Source organism: Maylandia zebra, linkage group LG11, assembly GCF_041146795.1.
Source record: "Maylandia zebra isolate NMK-2024a linkage group LG11, Mzebra_GT3a, whole genome shotgun sequence".
In the NCBI taxonomy this organism is placed as follows: domain Eukaryota; kingdom Metazoa; phylum Chordata; class Actinopteri; order Cichliformes; family Cichlidae; genus Maylandia; species Maylandia zebra.
The window spans coordinates 29,570,826-29,590,440 of record NC_135177.1 but is presented as its reverse complement, the minus strand read 5'-3'; the positions used below and the strand labels follow the sequence as shown (position 1 = coordinate 29,590,440).

The window sequence follows — 19,615 nt, the reverse complement described above, 5'->3', positions numbered from 1 at the left end:
AAAGATAGAGGGTAAAATAAGCATGTGTGTGAGGATGTGATGCTGGCTGCTCGCCTAATAAGAGCAAAGCCTCGCTGAAGTTGGAGTGTTTGATCTCAACCAGTCACCAGCAGCTATGACAGATGGCTCTGACTCACACACACACACACACACACACACACACACACACACACACACACACACACACACACACACACACACACACACACACACAGATGAGCTGTACAGTCTAACCACAGGTGTAATGTGTTGGTTTTGTGTTCACACAGACCCTACTTGACAGATCAGTGTGTGTGTTACCTTGCAGCAGTGAGGTTCCAGGTGCGATGCTCTCAGGTATGTTGTCTCTGGTGTAGATAGAGTGGAGGAACTCTGGTGTGCAGTCATTCTCATCCGTTATGTGTACAACCACCTGCAGGGAGCATCCCACTGTTATTATCTGGTATATCTGGTATACTTTATGTTGGTTTCATATTCATTTCAGCGTGAGCCAGCAGGAGCGAACAGGTGAGTTATTTCATCACAGTAAGTAAAGCTTTGGGAAGTATGACACACAAAAAAAGAATTGGGTCACACATAATCACTGATTCGACTACATTTTAATGACTGCTACAGTAGATAAAGATGGAGCTTTATCTGCTGATTTATCTGATTTATCTACACTCCATGTATAGTGGCAACTCAAGCTGCGACTATACATAGAGTGTATAAAATTTATAATCAGGAGTCTTCACAAAACAAAGTTAACTTAGGGTTCTTAACTTATTTGTCCTTAAAACATTGTCCTGTGGTTTGCATGTGCCACTTTTTTCTGAATAAAAAAGCCATCTTCATGAAATTTAATGGTTAAGCAATGATTTGACAGACACAGCTAGTAGGGATGTAATCAGTTTTTTCAATTTGATTACAAGAGCAGTATTTTGTGATTCATCAGGGTGGCGTTATTTTATGTCAGAGCTTTTTTGATTGTATAATGCAGTTTATTATGGGATACACACACAAAAGAAGAAATCAGGCAGACAAATTCTTTGTTTCAGGTTTATATTAAACTAATCAAAATCAAAAGACCCAATCAAACCAGTGCCTATGACAGAATGAAGAGAAAAACCATGAAGATGTAAATTTAAAGTCATTTTTGTTTTGTTTTCAGACATTTTCTATTTCTTATCACAAGAAACTAGAATGTCTTAGTGTAAAATTCACAGCAGACACTCTGACTTTATTAAACGTATATACTTTTCAAGATAATTGAAGCAAACATTGTGAAGACATGTCCTCTGGTCAAGGATGAAAAATATTTTCTCGTTCTCCCCACTTCTCCTTCAAACGTCCTAAACCTTGAGCCTCTGCATCATCACCTCTCTGCTGTTTCAGTTTAGTTTCACCCACTATCCCGAGCTCCTGGAGCCCAACCAAAATGCTATTTTCCATTCCCATAAAGCCTGATTTAACTGGTAAGGCTGCAGACATGACCACTTGAGCACAGATTTTCTCGGCAGTCCTGAACCTTTGACACACCACCTGTTCAGTAATAACAGCAGGGCAGAGGAGAGGCGAGCAGAGAGGATTTAGATGCATGACTGCTTCTGCAAACATGCACTGAATATTTAGAAGCGTAAACAGTAACGCTATTCCTTATTAGTTTTTTTTTTTACATCCAACTCAACAGGTGAATATATATTTCCTATGCTGAAAGACTGATACAAAAGAAAGAAGCACATACACACCTTTTTACATCGGAGAGACACAAAGGCAGAAGCACTGACTGCAGTCACTGTGGTGCAAATAGTAATCACTTGATAACAGTAATTACTTGATTTTATCCTTTGCTGCACATGATTTGTGTGACTTATTTTTACTGACAGAAAACATTTTTCATTTCTGGGGGATTCATTTGTGCATGAAGAATAAGAGCAAGTGTTTATTAGTAATAGAAAACATTGTTAAAGTTGAGAGCTTTATGAAACACCACAAATACACTTTTTCTGTAATATCTGCTAAGAAATTGATTTCATATGGTTAATAGATTTGACCAGTTGTTACTTGAAAGTGATAAATACAAAAACCAAGTAAAAACACAAAGATAACACCGTTTGACAGGCATGAAGAGCTTTCAGCTGAGAACTTGGCATTTCTTCTGTTTATCCATCTTCAGTACTGTTGATCCCTCTATTGTTTGCTGAAGCTTTATCAGAAATGGTTTCAACTGAAGGGTGGTTGGGAAACCATTGTTAAAGAAGGCGGAGAGTAAAGGCTAAGTTGTGCCAAATTATATAAGAACTGGAATGAAAATCATTGGAAACAGGTCTTCTGGAGTGATGAATTCAAACTTTTTTTGTTTCAAATTTTCATGAGTATGTACAGAGGTGGTTGGAAGAAAAGGACAGGAGTGAGTATGTACAGTCATTCATGGTGTGGGGCTGCATTTCAGCCAGTGGTGTTGGAGATCTAGCCTCTGATCTCCCAGCACGATATCATAGCAAACCATGTAATAGACAGGCCGGTCCACCGTGTCCATTTCACGCTTCAGGCCTCTCCAAAGAGTGAAATGAACACACGTGCACAAATTTTAGTACCAGCAGGGGGAGATACTATATTTAAAGCCAAGAGGTCGCTAGTGAGCAAGGAAGGTATGAAATACATTCCAGTGTCCTTCATCACTAGAGACAATTAAGCTAGGTGGCTAATATGTATTTAAATGTGTTAATAATGTATGTTTAAACACTTTCATGTGATTATTTTCATGGTAGCCTGGAATAAAAATATCTCCCTCTGCTGGTACTGCAACTTGCATGCATATCCATTTTACACTTTGGAGAGACTTGGTGTGTCTATTAGACATTTTTGGATCTCCACCAAGTAGACAAAAGGTCATGTACCTAAATTTTGGGGGAAAATTCCCATCAGCCAATTCCCATATACTGGGTGAAGATGGATTCTTTATATAGTTCAGGCAAAGACAAGTGTACTTATAAACTAATGGTTCAATAACAAACCAATAGCTGCTCACGGACATAATTTTTTTTAACCTAAATTCCCTTCTCTGTTATATATTTAAAGATGTTTTTCCTTTACAGGTGGCAAAGAGATGCTATTTTAGTGTGTTATTGAAACTATCTTGAAGTCTTGGGGTTTCTATATTGAGAAAATTGGGAAAACGTGTGTAGTCTAGATTCATATAATATTAACAGTCAAAAAAAGGTACTAAGCTTGACACCAAATGTCAATATAAAGCTGTTCGACTGAACAATGGAAAGAGACAGAGACATGTTGACGGCTTTAAAATGTCTGATGAAGGTGATGAAGCCAGAGGCAATAAAAACCGCAGAAGCTACAGTAAGGTGCAACATAAGCAGTGCTGCAAAACCCCCTCTCTCTCTTTTACATGCACACGCACTCACTCACACACACACGCACACATGCACACACACACACACACACACTGGCATGCACGAACAGGCAGGGCATTTATAGTAAATTAGCCAGCCAAGCTTATAGAGCAGCAGTGGCCTTTGGGGGACACTGGTAGTTTAGCAGCTATTCTCTCTGTGTCTCAACCATCTGGACACTGAGAGCAGGTGATAATGGATTTCTCTTGGTGTGTGTGCTTGTGGGAGTGTGTGTTAATGTGAACAGATGTAGATATCTGTTGTAGTAAGTCTTCAAAGCTTACTCTGAGGGTAAAAGTCAGTACTTAGCAGCCAGGCTTTTGCACTTTACGTATGTGTGTATGTGTGTGTGTGTGTGTGTGTGTGTGCTCGAGCCACATATAATCTATTATTGTGCAAACCCTGTAACAAAATAAAAAGAAAGCTCCTGCACCACAAAACTGCTGATTCCTAAGTGATTCCTAAATTCTGAACACAGCTTTGAACTTGTGCATTTCACGGAGTTTTCATCGTGAGAGCTTCACGGGATGCTCAGCAGTTTGTTTTTAGTGGTATGCTTGCAAAATAAACACATAAATTTAATAAACAGTAAATGAAAGAGTTGCATCACAGCATCTGATTCAGCAGCAGCACTTTCTTTCTCATTTTAAATTAATGAGTTTTCATCAGAGAAGTGGTATGCCGAACTGTCAAGGGTCAACACCCTTACATGTTCTCAGATATGTGTGATGATGAGCTGTGGATTTATTTCAGAGGCTGTGGTAACACTTACAACTCTGTATTGACCTTCCAATTCACACCATAATACTCCATGGCCATCATGTGATTCGACTGTAAGAGTTTAATATGCCATTGATGTGTGAACACTTAGAGTGCCTACCATTCTCCACCAGTTATCAGATATAATAAATTATTTTCAATCACTCTCTAACTTCTGTTTTCAATTATCAGGTTGTCTGAGTGTTATTTTTCCCTGGTTATTGTTTTAACTGCAGTGCACGGGACCATAACTTTGTCCCAAAAGATAAAGCTGTGTGTTAAAGCTGTAGCTACATGCTGTTGACATGGATGTATAAATTTAGAGCTTGCATTCACACATCAAACTTGTAAAAGTATTAGTCACTTTACACAGATTAATAAATAGTATATTTGCATGCTTGGTAGTGTAGCTGTACCTCTGCCACGCTGCTAAGGCCGGTGTCGGGTTCAGAAGCTCGGACCTGCAGGGTGTGCAGGTTGTGACCACTCTCATAGTCGACGTTCCTGGTGAGGCTAAGCGCTCCGCTCTCCTGGTTGATGCTAAACAAATTCCCTGGATTAACCAGTAGCATGTATGAGAGACTCTTCTTCTGGAAGGAGACAGCATGGACAACTGCAACTCTACATGGACGTGGACATAAACACACACAAAGCAAGAAATTTAAGCAACATTAGCAACAGTTTTCTTACCAGAAAGAGAAAATAAAGGGAAAAATAGACTTGAGTTCTCCAAGATTTTATGAAATCCTTTTCTTAGACCTCTGTCTTCTGCTGAATCAGATAAAATACTGTGTTAGTTTTAATGTATGTGTGCACCACTTCACAGTCAGCTCCAAGTCATGTCTTAGCATGGCTTAGCAAAAATACTGCAGCCGCGGGGGAACTGTTAGCTAAGCCCCCTAAAAGTAGAAAATATCGAGAAATTTCCATATCTTTTGTAGTTCTTTAAATGTCATTACACATTGGTTGTGACATTTCCTTACCTACTTTAGCACTGTTGTTATTTTTATTGCTTGTATTCCTGTTTTTATCTGTGTAAAGCACTTTGAATTTCTTTGAATGAACTTGGTGTGCCTTGCCCAAAGTATAAACATGACCACAGGTCTGCAGAAAGCTGATCTGCATTTCTTTTTCCAAACAGACTTATAAAGTGAAGAGGAGCTGTGACGTGCTGGTCGAGCTCCAGTGCTGCGTTTAAAGTCTGCAGCCTTCATGGATTATTCTGAACTCAGACACCATTGCAACCCGATTAATCAATTTAACATAAACTAACACACAGGTATGCACAGACGCACATACGGTCAGAGGACACGTGCATGTGAGGACATAAAAACAAATAAAAGGGACATAATGGAAGAAGAGACACACAGAAACCACATGCAGAGATACACCCACAGACACACTGCTCACAGGGTGGCATGGATACTTGGATATTAATACAATGTGCTTTGCGCCAGCAGCCCCGAGGATTCACACACACACTCTCCTTCATGTTTATCCAGACCTCGCTTTTAATAAATATTTGAATTTGCCACACTTTCAAATTCTCAGCCTCAGGCCACACTCATACATCTGGGTCCTCTTCAACCACCTCCACCCACCCCAGCCTTCTCTGCATCATCCCTCTAGCCTTCATTTTCTTCTCTTCCCTCTCCTTCCTTCCTCTATCATCCCTTCACGCTCTCCACATCCCTCCACCTCTCCCTCCTCCTCCTTCTTCTTCTTTCCTTTTGTCTCGCTCTACAGGGCTCATCTTTTCATGCATCACATGACATGCAAAGCAAGGGAGCAGGCACACACAGACAGACACACATATGCACAAAATGCCATTTTCACATTCTGTGTCTGAGGCAGTGGAATGCAAATCATGTTTCTGTATATATGGAGTCAGAAATATAAACAGACACTTTTGTTAATAAAACCTACTCACAACAATAGCACCAGATGTAAGATTACAAGTACTTCTAATATGTCTCTCTGTGTATAACCCTGTCAGTAACATATACAAACATATAAATTAAAAGCACATAAAACTGGTACCTGTTGGATCACTTCTAATGCAGTTGCTTGATACAAAGCAGCATAAGGTGCTGTATCAAAACTTGTACTAATGGATCATACAGGAAATATGCGCTTAGTATTTATTTTTATGTGTTAACTGCCAGGCATTTTGGTTTGTACACATCTGTACATCCATGCAAAGGGTGAACCCGTCATTGTCAATAGACCACACAAGATGGCGTCTTCTGGTTTAACTGGTGTAACTGGTGGAGGCCTAAATGCTAAAAATAAGACTTCAGAATTTGTCGAGTAGAGAAGGATCTGTAACAAGGAATGATAAGAAAAAGAAAAACTTAACACTGTCACTTTCACCTTTTTTACTTATTGAGGTTTATATTTCAGAAAGCATGCGTGTAGCAAAAAGCTTCTTTTAAGTTACAGTTTTTCTCAGTCGCTTTGGTGCGTTTCTCAGAACACCATTAACATTTGCACAGCAGTTAGTGCATTTCCCAAAACAATTAGTGCTACAGTCACTTGTTCACTGTAGAATACATGTAAACATAAAATCACCCATTTGGTAGAGCCTCCTCATGAGTGACAGCTGTAATTCACCTGAGATCAATTGTTCAATTTCGGAGACATTTCCAGGAAAAATGATACAGAAAGGTATAGGATTTGCTTGACAGATGGCCAATTTTTGGCATGTGATAACTAGTTCAACAATTTTGTGTGTGATGACTCAAGCAATGGATGTATGACTATTCGTTTTATTGGGAATGACTATTCAGCATCCATAGGTATGATTACTTTTGACTGACATGACATAAGCAAATGGAAATGTCAGAAAGCAGCAGGGAAATGTATGGAAGCAACTGATTCATGTCCAAAATCATTTGCAGTTTGTTCAGAGAGAGGAGAAATTGCTACTATGATGAGCACAAATGACTGAGTGTTGTGGAGGTTGAACTAATAGTTATGAGAATTTCAATTCTGATCTGAGAAACGTACCAAAGCGACTGAGAAAAACTGTAACAACTTATACTGCAAATAAACATCCAATGCTATTCTTTGGGAGTTTCACTGTATGTATGCATAAGGCATATATTTCCAAAGAAACTGGTAAACCTGTGAGACCTAATTGACTTGTGAAGGGCTAAAATGTATAATAGCAGTCTGGCAGTTTAGATGAAATGTCTCAGATGCCATCTTGCATTTTACAGGATTTAAAAGATTAGCCACTAAGATCTTGACGTATTACAGAACTTTCGAGTGTCTTGGAGTGTATACAACTTACTAAATGTGAAGCCTCAACAGCATAGCCAGGTGGTTATAATGCTGTAAGTGTTATTCACAGAGCATACACACAAACAAGGGATAACAATATGTCAAACTGCTGTAGGGACTCACGGTTGGCCAACGGGTATGTTCTCTGGTACATTCAGGCTGTACGTGGAATTGGTGAACTGGGGTGGCCGATAGCCTGCAAGGATAGCAACAGTGGCTGGTGGCCCTTTACGACCATGTCCATCCACTGCCTGAACCCGAAGGAGGTACTCCTTACTGGGGGTCAAAGGTCGACCGGTTGTCCTGATCTCCCCAGAACGATGGTCCACCTCGAAGCACTCCTCATCACCTTTATAAAGAGAAAAGGAAACTCTGCCTTTAAAAACATTAATTAATGATAGATAGATAGATAGATAGATAGATAGATAGATAGATAGATAGATAGATAGATAGATAGATAGATAGATAGATAGATAGATAGATAGATAGATAGATAGATAGATAGATAGATAGATAGATAGATAGATAGATAGATAGATAGATAGCAGCCACAGCTGTCCAATTATAAAACTAAATAAGGTAATATGAAGCTAGAGGGATTCTCTGAGTATGTTTATTTCTGTGTGTGTTTGTGATTAACACGTTTTGAAGAGTCCCCACTGGAGAAGAGAAGGAAGAGGGAAGGGAGCAGTAGAAATGTGGAGACAATTTGACAAAAGAGAAAGAAAGCAGACATGGAAACTTTGAGAAGAGGAGGACAAGAAGAAAAGTACAGTTTAAAGTTTGCTTAGCCTCTCTGTCCACCATAATAACTGCCATCATCACCTCTTGGGCTGGTGCAGAGTCCAACAATTTCAGTAGCTTTCATCCTATATTCTATCTATTATTTATTTCTAAAATCCCTGAGAAAATAGTTGTGTCTCAGGTTCTTGCTCACTTGTTTGGCAATAATCTTTTTGAACAGTTTCAGTCTAGTTTCTGTCCCATTGATTCTCAAGAAAACAGCCTTTGCAAAATTCACCAATGACCTCCTAATAGCAGCTGACTCTAGTCTATTAACCATTCCTCTTCTTTATTTCCATTACTATTTATGCAATTGCAGACTATCACACTATGTCCCATAATATCCTTCTTGACAGACTAGCCTCTACTGGAATTAATAAACCACCCATAAACTGGTTTAATTTCCATTTTTAAATCCTATCCTGGTTCAGTCAACTTAAATATCTCAGCTGAAATTTTCATTTCCAGTTATACCACTTGTTCTCCAGGGATCTGTTTTGGGGCCTCACCTATTTATCAACTGTCTATTTCCTTCTTTTGTAAAATTATCAGCATTTCAATTTCCATTGTTATGGTGATGACACCCAGCTCTACCTGTCAGCCAAACCTACCACCACTCTCCCAGCCACCTTCCTCCAGGAAATCAAATCCTGGTTTTTCTCATTGGCATCCAGAATGTCAAAAATTTTCCCTCCCGATCGACAACTCCTCAGTTTCTCCTTCCCCTCAGGTTAAGAGTCTGGGTGTCATCCTTGACAGCACACTTATTATGTCACTTGCTCCTCATACTTCCATCTTTGTAACATTAATATATAAAGACATTAATGTCTGTCTGTCACAACCAATAGTACTCCCATCTTTATTCACACCTTGGTTATGTCCATGGCTTCCTGTATATCTCTTTCTCTCATATCCATCCATAACTTTCAACTGGTTCAGAAGTAGTCACAGAAGTTTCTCCATTTATCACATCACATCTGTTGTTCAGCAGCTTCACTAGCTCCCAGTTAAATATCGTATTGATCTTAAGATTCTGCTCCTCACCTTAAAGGCAATCCATAACCTCCCTCTGCAGTACCTCTCTGAACTACTGCACGTTACACACCCATTCACATCCTCAGGGTTTCTTCTTCTCTTCTTCTTACTATGCCTTATGCCTGTTTGACTACCAAACAGTTGCTTCAGTTCCTCTGTTCCTCACCTCTGGAATTGCCTCCCATGAAACATCTGTAACACTGATTCTCTCCACTTTCAATTCCCATCTCATAATGCACCTCTTTAAACTGTCATACTCACTCTGCTGGTCTTCCACCTGTCATATGAATCCTCTGTTCTTAATTACTTTATATATTTTAAGCTTGTTTTACTGACTTGATTGATATTTTCTTGGTTCATTCTTGCACTTTTTTAAAACTCTTTTGTGTAAGGTTTTGAAAGGTACCCATTACAAAATGTGTTTTTATTATTGTTATTATTGTTAAAAACAAAGATAGGCAAAGTAAGGTACCACTCACAAAGGCCTAGACAACATCCGCGACCCCTAGACAACTGCTAGTTACTAAAAAAAGATTTGTATTCCCCAATTGGTTGGCAAGTGGTTGGTGGCCGAGGGAAAGTGGTTACAAAGAGGAAACCCATCCTGCCTGCTGCAGCCATCCATAGTTTGCATGGAAGATGTGTCTTGTCTGCATAAACGTGCTAACTAACCACAGAGCAATAGTGAAACTTGAAAAAAAGTGTGACACAGGCACACAACGAAACAAAGAGGCAAAGGCTGTATATCATGTCATGAATAGAAAGAAGATGAAAGGTTAGAATGGGCGGATAAAAAAAGACATGAAGGGCAGAGAAGAATCCCCAGCTGTTGACTGGAGGGTTTTGAACCAGCAGCTGCATCCAACCTGTCAATCATCTTCTCTTGTTTTGACTGCTGAAGGGAGATTTTTCTGACACTTGTTTGTCAAAGTCTCACTAAATGAGTTGTGGTTTGCTTCTAAAGCAGCGGTCTCCAACCTTTTTTGCGCCACAGACCGGTTTATGCCCGACAATATTTTTACAGACCGGCCTTTAAGGTGTCGCGGATAAATACAACAAAATAAAACTAGTACCGGTACCGAAAAAAGAAGATTTATTAATAACACACGTGAAAAGACCCAGGAAAACCGAGTAAACGATAAAAACGATAACAAAATAACGCTGAAAACCGATAAAAACCCTGAAAACCATACATTTCACACCTGAGCCTCAACTCTCACGGCCCGGTACCAAACGACTCACAGACCGGTACCGGTCCGAGGCCCGGGGGTTGGGGACCGCTGTTCTAAAGCTCCTACAGATTGCCTTTATTGTCTCACTTTCATAATAATCTCTTTTGAATTGAAATTAAAACTGACTTAAAGTAGGTTTCGTTCAGAGACAAGAAGATGCATATTGGTTTCTTGCCCCTGATTGGCATAGCATGAAGACTAGGCAAGAGGCCAGGGAACCAGCTGGCAAACCTGTCCAAAAACTGAATAACAGCACCTCTAAAAGCTCACTGACTCATGCTTTATAACTGCATTCAGTGACCTAAAATATCCAATGACCTCTCCAATTGTTCTGGACAGACATGTAATATATGGTAGTTGTTACTATAGGAAGAAATATATTTTACTGTGGAATAACACTACTATGATTTTGTGAAACTTCTGAAAATAAAAACTGATATCTGTCAACCTCATCTACAGCTAGAGACTGCTATAGATTCTTAAGTTGTCACTTTACAATGGAACCATTAAAATTTGAGATTTTTATTCCAAATAAGTAGGATTCATGGTACTGCATTTGAGCCCCCTTGTGTAGGTATTTGACTATGCAGAGTGAAAGATTTTGGGTATACGGATGTGCTTGCGTGCACTTCAAAAAAACAGAAAACCCCAACAACAATGCTGAATGCTGACTGGTTGAAAGTTGGTCCTAAACAGGAAAGGGAGAGACAGCTGAATTTATCAGCAACATAAAGAACACAGAAAGTGGTTGAAGTGGAAATTATTTTTGAAAGTTTCACTTTATAACTTAGGTCTTCTCCTTGGTTGTTTGGAGGACCTACTAAATATAAAAAACATATTTTAAAAAATCTTGATGGTGACGCCTGACAGGAACTGGATCAGAAGATTTTACATATCAAATACAAACACAAAGGGTTACAAGTTTACAGTTTTATAAGAGTAGCATTCCTGATGATTAGATTGTCTTATTCATTTAATTTTTATAAAATCTAAGTTTAAATTAAAGTGAGTCTTGCAACTTGGTGTTGTTTTAAGTCTATAAAAACATGGCAGAAGGGAATGACAGTGATTTATTTCAGTTTTCTAAGAATATGTTGAGTATATTGAAGAATAACAGAAGATTTTGTAGATATAAAAAAAGAACCATTCGTTTCAACTTTTATTTTTTTAATAGTACAGTGATGTCAGTGAGCGCACACTGTTTTTAAAAAGACCCACAGAAACTGAAACTTTCAACTCATTTTTAAGCCACTAAAACAAAAACTGCAAATTTAGGATGCTGTAACTGATTAAAATAACATTAATGCCCCTAATTGGCTTCACTCACTCTACATGAATATATTTTCACATTGGCATGATGTTAAAAAAACATTTTTAATATAAATTATTGGATTATTCATTCGTACACATGTAGTCACATTACGCCAAGGGGAAGTAAGAAGCTTTTAATAAGAAAGCATTAGAAATTAGCTCTCAAAATATCTCCCCTTTACTTTCCTCCCCCATTTTTCTTCACTTAAAAAAAAAAAAAAATCCACAGCCACCGGCGCCCATCCGCCCACCCTCTGACTCTCCCATTCGCTGCCTCTCCAGAGACTTCCCTATTATTCCTGAATCTGGGAGCTTTCTTTGCCCCAGGGAGCGATTAACAGCGCAGCTCCATCCCGTTCTTGAGCATTTCTTTCTCCCTCTTCCATTTGATGGTAATTGAAATTCAACAAGTCAAATTTTTATTTATAAATCACTCTTTTGAAAAAAACAGGTTTGTCACACAGAGCCTGGCAGAGCTGCAGCGGACCTAATTACAGATACGAGCGGGAGATAAGAGGAGGAACAAACACATGACAGGTTTTTAGAAAAACTGACTGAAAAAAGATGGAGGTTTGACTGTGGTAGGTAAAAAACACCCCAAAACAATGAAAAAAATACAATGAGTCGGGCGAGTGTTGATATTATAAAAGACGTGTTAATGCATTTGAAATGTATCTTTCATCTTTGAAGGGTTCTTAACATCTTAATAGCTCATTTTCAGCATATACAGTATACAGAAAATATTTATATAGTCATTATGCACAATACAGCAATTTAAATAAGATTTTAACCACTCACCCTCAAGTAGGAAGAACTGAGCTCGTCCTAGTGTCCCATCTCGTTGTCGTGCTGACAGTCGATACACTACAGAGCCTGGTGTTGCATCAGGACCAATAGCAGCCAGGTAAGGTGAGGGAAACATCGCCCACTGCAGGTCAGCCTGACTGGGCATGCTCAGAGTTAACCTGCACAGGTACCAGTCATCACCTGGATAAGAGAGTAAACAAATATGACATTACTACATGTAACTGATTTGAAAAAATCCTGTTACTCAAGAATCCAAGATAGCTCTGAATAGCTACCATACAGTGATTAGGATTATGTAGCTGTCCTTCTGAAAGGAATGGTTGCATTTAGCCAACTTATTACTCCCCCATGTACCTGCTCCACTCTCACTTGAAAATAGTTCAATTGTTATAACACCATTAAGTTTGTGAATGTTACTTCTCTCGCAAAATCAAGAAGGAGGTGAAACTTAAAATATAAGAGAATGGTTCTTGCTGGTATTTAAACTAATCTGTTTATTTATGTATTGTTAAATAACCCTATTCAAAACTACCTTTCACCCAATGATGGCTGGGATAGGTTCAAGCCCCTCATGACCCTGAACTGGATAAGAGGAAGAAAATGGGTGGGATGGATAAATGAATGGATGGAAAGAAGCCCTTTTCAACTGAATACTAATCTTTATTGAGCCCAGGAAAATTCATAACATTTCTATAACCAAAAAAGATAAATGTTTGAAAAATGTCCTCAGAAGACAACAGAATCTGATTTAGTTACTTGGCCAGTACTGTATATACATATGGTTTATAGTTTTGTTATGGCTTCTTATCCAGTATTAGTATTGGATAGTATTAGTATTAATTCAATGATGCAGTTCAATGTTGAAAAATAACCTCTTTTATTTAGCCTTTGGTTTTAACCAACTGAAATATCTGACTGGTGAGCTACTAAGGTGACCAGTCAGTTTCTATATGTGTCTCTCAACCTGTTTTCCAGACACAGGACATCAAATAACTGCATATAAAATAATAATTATCCACAAAAATGAATAGAATTACCAATTATCATTGAAGGTGTACCAATTGATAATGTGAGTGAAAACAAATTTTTGGGAGTTATAATTGATAACAAAATTTCATGGAAACCCCACGTCAGACACATAAAAACCAAAATTTCCAGAAGCCTCGCAGTTTTGAACAAAGTGAAACAATTCCTTGATAAAGATGCACTTCGTACTCTGTACTGTACCCTGGTTCTTCCATATCTTACATATTGTGTGGAAGTGTGGGGAAATACATATAAAAATACAACTAATCCATTAGTCACAGTACAGAAACGAGCACTGCGTATTATTCACAAGGCTGGTTATCTAGATCATACTCACAAATTCTTTCTTCAGGCAAAGTTACTTAAATTCCAGGATCTGGTTAATTACAATACATCCATAATTTTGTATAAAGCTTTTACTAAACTTTTACCGGCAAATTTACAAACTAGATTTGAAATTCGAGAAAAGGTTTATAATGTGAGAGGCTTTGGAGAATTCAAATTACCCAGAACTCGAACAACCCGTAAAGGCTTTTGTGTGTCTGTATGTGGTGTGAAAATCTGGAACAGTCTGAGTTTACAATTGAAACAATGCAAAAATATTCATAGATTTAAATTTCTCTACAAACAGTTGGTCTGGTCACAGTATACTCAATGATGGGTTTTAGTGTGCTCTGTAATGTCTGTCCTCTTACCATTGCTGGTATGGATTCCAAAATAAAAAATAAAAAATAAAGTGTGCGTATGCATGTACATATATGTACTTGTGTGTGTAGATATATATGTATGTATATGTATGTGTGTCTGTTACTTGTAGTTATTACTGCCTGTTACCTGTGGTAATGCAATTTATAATTTATATATTCTGTATTCAGTTATGAAGGCTCTAATTGTTGGTTGCGAGCTGCCGCTTAGATGCTTGTATCTGCCCGGGGCTGTTGATGGGTCTGTATGCAATGATGGGCGTAGCTGCGGGAAGTTTATTGTTTTTTTTTGTTGATGAGTGAGTATAGGGGTGGGATTTAATAAGTTTTCTTCGTCCCACTCCTTTTTCAGGCAAGTTTTGTTTTTTGTTTTGTGTATTTTATGTTCAATATAGGTATTTGTTGTGCCTGAAAATGAATAAATAAATGAAATGAAATGAAATGACTGTAGTGTCCATGAAATGGCTTTGTATTAAGAGTATGCAGTATGTATTTACAAGATTACAAATCTAAAATCAACATTGTTAGTAACACATTAGCCATAAAACTGCTAAACATCTGGTTTTAAATCATGTCTATGTAAAATATGTCATAGAAATGCATTTGCTTTTAGAAATAATGACTCTTTGTACTATAATATACAGTAACAGTCAAAAGTTTCAATTGATAGTGATTTAATAGATGATTTCTGTGCATCAGTGTTTTTATATGTTTTTATTTAAATGTTACCTAACAGTCCCTGTGTTTTGGTGGTTGGCTGAGTGCTTCAACTGCATGGCTGCTATTGTTGTCTCAGCTTTGAAGTGACGAAGCTTGTTAGCTAAGCCAGCTGCACTCGTTCAGACAGTGGTTCAGCCAATGGGGACAAGGTGACATCTCTCAACTTTTGTCATTTTTTCCTCATCTCTCATCATCACCTTGCTGCTCCAGAAGAGAACAGTGAAGGAGTGACAGGGAGGAAGAGAGAGAAGGAAGCAGTTCCTCCAAAATAAAACAACAGAACTTTCACAAGATCACAAAGACACACAGCAGGAGCTCCCATTCTCCCAGTCAAAAATACACACACGCACGCACGCGCATGTTTTTTCTGCATCCAAAAGTCAACTCTCTTTATATATTTTGTTGTGTCGTCTGGTTCTGAGGAGGCATTTGTTTGGTTTGAAGGTGCTTTGGCGCTAGCTGTTGTTTTGGCTCTTGTGTCGTTTTGCAACAGCAAAGGAGACAACAGCCTGAACAAGCGAGGAAACTTCACTTCAGAGAGACCAAAAAACGAAAAAAAAAGAGATGAGGAGGTGGCAGAAGAGGAGGTGGAGGAGGGAAGGAGGTGAAGACACAATGGTGTCTACCTTTGTTTCTGTCTTCTCTGAAGGTCTGTCAACAAACTGAACATGAGAGGGAGAAGGAAAAAGAGGAGGACAGGAAAAAGGAGGCAAATGAGACAGGGACATAAAGGGAGACAAAGAAGTAATAATAGAAAAAGCAACAGGAAAACAGGAGAAATGAACAATGGGGTGAAGCCAAAATGGGGGAAAATAAGGCATAAAATGCAAAAAAATTAGAATAAAGAAGGAATATGGTGAGCATAGATGCAGAATGAAGAAAAAAACAATGAGGAAAAAGAAAATGTGCTCCATCTTAGAGTTACCCATCAAATTCAAGTACACAAACACATACTATTACACTCAGTGTGACGGGCACTGTCAGGGGATCCCATTATCTCTGAATCTGCATCACCAAGAAATGTCCACAAATCAACAATATCCTCTATGTATTTAACTCTGTGGTTTGTGAATCACATATTTTTAGCTTCAGTAATCCATTATTAGTTACCTGTATGTGGAAAAATAACACTAACAGAAAGCTGTTGTTTCTGTAATGATTAATATTAATTCTGTATATGCCAAAGAAAAATTAATGTCCTTTCAGAAAAGAACAACTTAATCTGAAAATAAAAATATATCCTATTCCAGGCCAAAGCATGCTGTGACTATGATAAACACCCATAAATAAAGTGAGAAAATGAGCAAAACGCTAACTAAAAAAAGTTAAGGAGATGAGGGTGAGGCGATAATGAGGACGGAATCTTCCAGCTTAGCGCTCCACTGTCCTCTCCCGCGTTAGCCGGCCTTGAGTTTTTAGTCAATGCATAAAATCCAGAATAATCAAATCTATTTCTGTCTGTTGTTTTACATATGCTGTGCTGTGGGCCGTGCATGAAAGCCAAATGAAGTCTGTCCTATTATTATGATAAGCATCAACACGTTCAGATGCAGTGCCAGCGGTCAGCACATGTGTCAGCCTGGGCGAAAACTATAAAGCCAACCTTACTGTATGGAAATACAACTGCAAGGGGGAGCGAAGTGGACACAATGCCTCCTTTGTACCTCCAGGCTGATAAAAGCTCACTGACACTAGAATAATGGCATTTGATATATGATATAATACGTAGTCTCTGCAGGGTCACACTGCAGCTTGTTTATCTGCATTAGTGAGTGGAACACAAACCGCAGCCCCTCCTACATAAGTAACACTTTTTATTGGAAAATTTTAAAAAGTACATTTTGTATATTATTTAGGAGTCTACACAGATAAAGCAAATAAAGAGCTTACTGAACACTATGGGCATTAGAGAATGTCCCTGTTAGATTAAAAGAGTTTTGCATTATGCGCACAGTGTAATATATTTTGATGTTAGCCCAATCAGTGAAAACAAAGGGTCTCCAAACATCTTTGCTGCACACAAAGAACAGTGGACGAATCATCTGTCCAGCAGCCAAGACTATTACAGAATGTCATGACAAGGAGCTTAATAAGAGCTGGAAAATACTGCCAGAGACAAGAGGCAGGAGATGAGAATGTGGGACAAACAGAAAGAATTAGCTAAAGTGCTTCTGAGGGAATATATGCACGTGGAATACACGGCAGGCTTTCATAAAAACATGGTTTTGTAGATTCGACCTCGACAGCTGTTAAACCGGTATTTCATCTCAACATACATCCTAAAATGTAAAATCTTAATGTAGTTTTAAAAATGTGACTTACAAATGTTGGACTGCCTTATTATTAACAAGTTGGAGTGTGTGATGATTCAGTGACTGCAAACTATACTTATCACAGTTCAGTTCCTCAGAGGATGGTCTGTCTTTCAAAATGTTATTTCTATTACAATGTTTCAGAGGGAAACACATTTGTGACCACATTATATTTGGCATAGACGATGGGTTGTATATGTGGCATATCACATGTCATTTCTTACATACATAAAGTATGTCTACTTTATAAGGCAGTACAGTGTTATTAAACTTTTTAGTCATTCTTTAGAGGTGCTCATAGCATTGGCTTAGGTTCGGGTGAAAGTTTTGGTTTGTTTTAATGAAATACGAGTTCCCTTTAATTACACTTTCTAATAAATATTTATACAGTAACACAGACAGGAATCAGCATGTGATACCAGCCTCTGGTATGACGGTCTAGCTCTTTGTATCCCCTCCATCTACCCCAACTATCTCCTGATATCTGCTGATTCTGATGCAGTTCATAATTATTGTGCTTTATTCATTATAAAATACTTCATATAGTACTGGGACCGGTCCACATCACACTGAAAGGAGTTACTTGGCCACAGAAACCTATACAGTGAGACTAATTAGGTTAGTTTGGAAGTTTGGAACTCTTATTGAGCCAGCAGAGCATTTTTAATGCATTAAGCACCTCAGCTCTCAGTGACCCTGCCTCTAACTTTCTGTTGTCTGCCACTTCATGACTAAGTTGCTGTGGCTCCTAAACACTTTCACTTTCCAATGAATGCACTTAGAGTTGATATTGAAATGTCTAGAAAAGAAGAACACACAAACTACAAACTGATTTGTTGCCACATTTGATTCTTATTGCAGTACAACCTAGACAATCAGTGAGCTCTTTAAGTGTTTGCAAAGGCAGACTGCATTGCTAGATGCTTGATTTTATACACTTTGTCAATGAGACTGAAAACATCTAATGAGAGGTATGGCCCAATTCTTTTTTTACATATAACATTTAATATACTGACCAATTACACTTCACCTAAATGTAATGGGAAAAACACTTCAATCATGTAAAACAAACAAACAAATGAACAAACATTCAAAAATCCCTTTAATTTAATTTCGTTCTAGCACCATCCTCAGGACAAACCAGTAGCAAAATGGCATCTGTGTTGTTTTATGCTGCAGTGTAGCCATGAGCTACAATTGCAACAATCCAATTAACTCATATATTTTTTTTACACTAAACTGTGGTTCTAAAAGAAAAGTATTCAGGAAATGTTGCAACAACTTGCTCTGCCAAACTATAGCAATGAGTTTAGTAAAGTGGAGAACTCGCTTATATAGCTTTAGTCCAGCCTTGCTAGCACCCAAATGTGCTGAACAGCTCCTTGATGCGAATCACTGAACTCGAGAAGTCAACGAACACAAGCATGCATGCAAGCATGCATATAAATATGCAGAGGAATGTCCGGCTCAGGGCAGGAGTGGGCCTGAAGCAAAGAAGAGGAGTGGAAAATGAAGACGAGTTAAGAACCTGAACACTGAGCAGTCATTCAGTGTTCACAACTGTTCATTTTCACAAAGGAATAGATGTGTTCTTTTCCTTAAACATGTCAAAGTAAGAAAGTAAAGTTATGTTGCTTCCTTTAAGATTGCTTTTCTGTTATGCCAGTTACTGTGACATAACAAAAGGCCATTTCAGATTATTTTAGGTTTTCTCGACTGTCTAACCTGTTAAGAACACATGAAGAAATGTTATGTTCTGCTAAGCGTTTCATCCATGACTTATTTTATTCCTCTGCTTCTACCCATAACCCCCTGTGTTTTGGGGTAATTCCTCATCACTGGTTAAATTAAATTTTCATGTGCAATGAACTGCACCACAGTTTTTGTGTTAGAGGACTCAGTGAATTACTTTACAGAGCAGTGGTCTGATATGATAAACTGTATATCTTAAGAACACGCTGCAGGCTCTCATTGATGGACAGTCAAGTGAAGAAATTCAGGACAGTTTAACTGATCTTACCTTCACAAACAAATTAATCAAAATTATATTATTATGTGATATGTTGTTCTATGGGGTCTCAGAAAAATTACATTTCAACTTGTAGTTCTGACCATTGGTCATTGGCCACTGAGCTTTTAGATCTTGGAATGACAGACTGTAATAGATCTAAAGTACTTACTATTGTAAGTCAAACGCAGAGGGGGCCACTGCTGTAAACATTGGGTTTTTTTTGGTTTCTGATCAATTTTAA

At 38.2% G+C, this 19,615-nt stretch overlaps 1 protein-coding gene across 1 annotated transcript in view; it reads right to left on the bottom strand.

Moving 5' to 3' along the window:
- si:dkey-22o22.2 (neural-cadherin) overlaps positions 1-19,615 on the bottom strand; it is a 138,630-nt gene that overhangs the window by 68,189 nt on the left and 50,826 nt on the right. The window contains exons 2-5 of the mRNA XM_004551080.3: positions 12,593-12,781; positions 7,557-7,782; positions 4,565-4,769; positions 301-412 (exon numbers count right to left, since the gene is read on the bottom strand). Of these exons, the coding sequence (XP_004551137.3) occupies positions 301-412; positions 4,565-4,769; positions 7,557-7,782; positions 12,593-12,781 (732 nt within the window). The remainder of the gene's footprint in view (positions 1-300; positions 413-4,564; positions 4,770-7,556; positions 7,783-12,592; positions 12,782-19,615) is intronic.